This window comes from Impatiens glandulifera, chromosome 2 (assembly GCF_907164915.1).
Source record: "Impatiens glandulifera chromosome 2, dImpGla2.1, whole genome shotgun sequence".
Classification (NCBI taxonomy): Eukaryota; Viridiplantae; Streptophyta; class Magnoliopsida; order Ericales; family Balsaminaceae; genus Impatiens; species Impatiens glandulifera.
In genome coordinates, this window is record NC_061863.1 from 58,804,325 (window position 1) to 58,809,225 (window position 4,901).

Sequence of the window (4,901 nt, forward strand, 5' to 3'; positions counted from 1 at the left end):
ATATAAGAATTATTTTGGAGAGAGCGTGGAGTAGACCATCAACATTTCAAATTAGGCGTTATTAGATATATATATATAGATGTTTTATAACATTAACAACAATATCATGTTTAGTATATATCTAGAAATTGTTGACAGGAAAACAAACTATTAAGGCTAGATTGTTCGAATAACTTAGTGTTCAGTTTGCCTAAACTACAATTTTCTAAGGACAAGGTATGTCCTGCTTGCCAGTTAGGCAAACAGGGCAGATCATCGTTCAAAATGATCAAATTCCTGGAAAAAAAAAAACAATGAAAAATAGATTGGTGAAACATAACATATTACCAATTTAATTATTGAATGAAATAATGATGTTGATAGAGAAATTGATGTTAATATAATTTAATTATTACTCACTTTAACCAAGATGTAATTCAAAAGATAAGATAGGACGTTGTTGCAGCGGCCTGAAATGATCAAATTCTTGGAAAAAAAACAATGAACAATAGATTGGTGAAACATAACATATTACCAATTTAATTATTGAATGAAATAAGGATGTTGATAGAGAAATTGATGTTATTATAATTTAATTATTACTCACTTTAACCAAGATGAAATTCAAAAGATAGAATGTTGTTGTAGTTGCCTAAAATGATAAAATTCCTAAGAAAAAAAAGCAAAACAGTGAAAGCCGCAAAAGAAGACCGAATAGGCAGAATATCACTCTTCTCTCTTAAATTGAACCTTGTTGATGTAAAATTATTTATAGGAAAACAAATATTTAGATGGAAAAGAAGATGAAAAGTTGGGTTGATTTATTATATTGATTTAATTGCAGTTACACTATTTATGTTTTTTTTATAATTATTGTTTTTGTGTTAAATTTTATAATTATTATAATATGATAACTGAAAGTTAAGTTTTATATTATAATTAATATAATATAATAACTGAAAGTTAAATTTTATAATTAATATAATATATAATTGAAATTCTTAATTTTATTATAGGTTTTAATGTCTTATAATTAGTATTTAATGCAAAACATGATAACTACATTTTTTTTCTATTTTATAATTAATATAATGGGATAACGAAAAGTTACATTTTATAATTAATATAATATATATTTGAAATTCTTGATTTTATTGCAGGTTAAGTTTTATATTATAATTAATATAATATGATAACTGAAAGTTAAATTTTATAATTAATATAATATATAATTGAAATTATTAATTTTATTGTAGGTTTTAATATTTTGTAGTTAGTATTTAATGTTAAACATGATAACTTTTTTTTTTCTATTTTATAATTAATATAATGGAATAACTAAAAGTTACATTTTATAATTAATATAATATATATTTGAAATTCTTGATTTTATTGCAGATTTTAATGTTTTATAATTAGTATTTAATGCTAAACTCAATTAATATAGATAAATATTTGGTTTAATGGGTATATTTAAAATATTAAATTTTAATATATTTTAATAATAATTATAACATTAATATATATATACAAATTAAAATTAATTAATATATTTACATATACAACAATTCATAAATGAAGAGAGAGAAATATGAAAAAATAATTTGTGATATGAGAATTATTTTGGAGAGAGCGTGAAGTACACCCTCAACATTTCAAATTAAGCGTTATTAAATATATATAGATATGAAAGCTAATTATATGATTCAACACTATGTTTCCACTCTAACTTAAAATATTTAAGTTATAAATTTATAATCGAACTGCTGGATGTAACGGATCTACAAACATATAAAGTCATCTTATCTCCACTCTAATTTAAAATATTTAAGTTATAATTAATTCCGTAAACTTTGATATTTTAGGAATACTCATTAAATGAATCTATAATATGTTTTGTTATGCATCCTCAAATTTGTTTATAATTATTTTATCTTTTGTTTTGTTTTGCCGTCCATCTATTTTTTTTTTATCACCGAATAATTCAACTTAAACAAAATAAAATAAAATAAAGTATTTAATTAATACCCAAATCCAAACAAGGTAATTAATGTAAATACAATGGTTGGTGGCTTAAGTTCGGTTTGTGATGAAGGAGGTTGTTACGATCTATCAAGTGAACCACATTCAGCCACGTGTTTTCAAGCAATAAAACAGATTCAGCCGCTTCAGTAGTAAGTAAATTTACGCCATTTTTCTTTCTTTCCCATTCCCTCTACCATCTGTCAACTACTACTACATACTTGTTTTAAAGTATATACAATTTAAAATTTGACTTTCATTTTTATTGGATGTTTCGATTCCATCCGTAATCGCTTTAATTTTAAACGGAACAATGTTTGCGGATGTCATACTAGTTATCCTTTAATTAAAAAAAAATAAAAAATTCCGATATTATATTATATTATATTTAATCATTTTTATAATTGCACTGTACAAAATAATATACACAACTTTCCTCTGAACCAAAAGGTTGGTTTCAAAATAAACTATTAATTAATTAATTTACACTGCATACACCTGCCTTTCAAAAAAAAGAAAAAAAAAAGTTGGTTTCAATAATAATAATAATAATACATCCATTGTATATAAAAAGGAGTGATTCCATTTACTTCTCTCTATCTATCTCTATCTATCTATCTATCCTAGTTACTTTGGTGTATTATCTAAAACCATAGAAAAATGGAGGTGCAAAGAGTCCAGGCTATCTCGACATTATCGAAATGCATGGACACGATTCCGGCGGAGTTCATCCGATCGGAGAACGAACAACCGGCCATCACCACCGTGAAGGGTGAGATCCTTGAGGTTCCGGTGATCGATCTATTGGGAGGAAACATTGAGGATAATTCCGGTGTTGTTGAGGCGGTGGCGGCGGCGGCCAAGGAATGGGGAATATTCCAAATTGTGAATCATGGAATATCTGGAGAAGTGATAAATCATTTGCAGAAAGTTGGTAAAGAGTTTTTCGAACTTGATCAAGAGGAAAAGGAGTTAATTGCAAAACCAGCTGATTCAAAGAGCATGGAAGGCTATGGAACCAAATTGCAGAAGGAAGTTGAAGGGAAGAAAGGTTGGGTAGACCATTTGTTTCATAGAGTTTGGCCACCTTCCGCCATTAATTACCATTTCTGGCCCAAAAATCCACCTTCCTACAGGTAATTAGACACTCACGTCCATTGTTTGTTTCCGTATTCGTTCAAAAACGCTTTTAGTGAAAATCGAACTCGACTCTTGGTTTTAGGTTTTTAGTTTCATTGGGCATATTTTGAGGGTTTAGTACGACATAAATTAATTAGTTTTTATTTTAAAATTATATATTTCTTTCAATTAATGTCATCATGTGATAACCGATAAGATCGGGTGCTCCTTTCAATATATAAAGATAAAATATGCATGACATATGAATCTCGATGGTTCAGCCTTGGTAGAAAGTTGTTTTGGCTACATTCCTTCTATTAGATGAAACTGTATCTTGTTTGTTTGTTTATTTATTTATTAATTAAAAACATTTGGGTAATTTATTTGAGGTTTTTGTTGCTGTTGTTATTGTTAAGGGAAGCAAATGAGGTGTATACAGAGAAGTTAAGGGTGGTGGTAGATAAGCTGTTGAAATGGCTTGGGCTTGGACTTGGGCTTGAGGCCCATCAGATGAAAGAAGCTATAGGAGGTGATGAAACCATATACCTAATGAAGATCAACTATTACCCTCCATGCCCTAGGCCAGATCTGGCACTAGGGGTTGTGGCCCACACTGATATGTCAGCACTTACCATCCTTGTTCCCAATGAGGTCCCAGGCCTCCAAGTTTTCAAAAATGATCATTGGTATGATGTTAAATACATCCCTAATGCTTTAATTGTACACATTGGTGACCAAGTTGAGGTAACTATTATTATTATTACTTCATTCATTTTATTTCAATTTCAATTCATTTTTCAAATTTTAATAACAATAATAATAATAGGTAATGAGCAATGGGGAGTATAAGGCGGTTCTACATCGTTCTACTGTGAACAAGGATACAACAAGGATGTCATGGCCGGTGTTCATTGAACCGGCTGACGAACAAAAAGTTGGACCTATCTCGAACCTCGTCGGAGATAATAATCCACCAAAATATAAGACTAAGAAGTATAAGGATTATGTTTATTGTAAACTCAATAAGATTCCTCAGTGAAGCTGGTAGAGAAATAATAACCATAATAAATGAGCTTTAATTTGTTTGTTAAGTTAAAATGTAATGTGTTGGAGTATTATATGATTATTTAATATTGGAGAGAATATGTTTGTCATTCAAATTTTGTGTGAAAAATGTTCTAATAAATTTACACTTTTTCTATTGTCTTGTTTTCATTTGATTTTTTTTCAAATAATTATTTATCAAATATTACTTAATAATTTGAGGATACATTTACAATTCAATAACATTAATTCACATCACATCGTTTTCACCTATTTTCTCTCTAACATTTATTAGTGGACAGAGATTCATCGCATCAAGACACAACTGTCTTGATTAATATAAAAAAAATGAAAATGAAAATTTAACATGAAAAAAAGAAAGTAGAAGAAGTGTTTAATATATTATCTTATAATACTATCAAATGATTTGATATTTATATGAGCCTAAAGTAATTTATGAAATAAATGTTAATTAAATTATAAAGTAATCGTGTTAAAAGTAGTGGAGTCATTTCCTCAATTCATATGCAAAAGCAGGGAATTAATTGATTATTGGTTGGCCCACATAACCCATTAAAGATTAAACACTCATGTTCACAATGAAATTTAAAAATGCTTTTGTAAAAGAAAAAAAAAATAATATCTCCGCGTACCATTAATTGATTGATTGTGAGCTTTATCGAAATATTGTTTTTATTACAAAATAGGACTTGTGATTTGTAAGGCTCCCTGTCACA

The 4,901-nt window shown here is 28.0% G+C and overlaps 1 protein-coding gene across 1 annotated transcript; it reads left to right on the forward strand.

Moving 5' to 3' along the window:
• Positions 1–2,599: 2,599 nt before the first annotated feature.
• LOC124927680 (flavonol synthase/flavanone 3-hydroxylase) lies at positions 2,600–4,202 on the forward strand. The gene is made up of 3 exons (XM_047468135.1): positions 2,600–3,137; positions 3,537–3,864; positions 3,947–4,202. The coding sequence occupies exons 1-3, from the start codon at positions 2,662–2,664 to the stop codon at positions 4,157–4,159; spliced, it is 1,017 nt and encodes a 338-aa protein (XP_047324091.1). The 5' UTR covers positions 2,600–2,661; the 3' UTR covers positions 4,160–4,202.
• Positions 4,203–4,901: the final 699 nt, after the last annotated feature.

Excerpts from the sequence above, each read along its gene's own strand:
- LOC124927680 (XM_047468135.1), top strand. The coding sequence starts at position 2,662 with ATGGAGGTGCAAAGAGTCCAGGCTATCTCGACATTATCGAAATGCATG. Across the intron at positions 3,138-3,536 it reads AAAAATCCACCTTCCTACAG|GGAAGCAAATGAGGTGTATA; the intron begins GTAATTAGACAC and ends GTTATTGTTAAG. Across the intron at positions 3,865-3,946 it reads ACATTGGTGACCAAGTTGAG|GTAATGAGCAATGGGGAGTA; the intron begins GTAACTATTATT and ends TAATAATAATAG.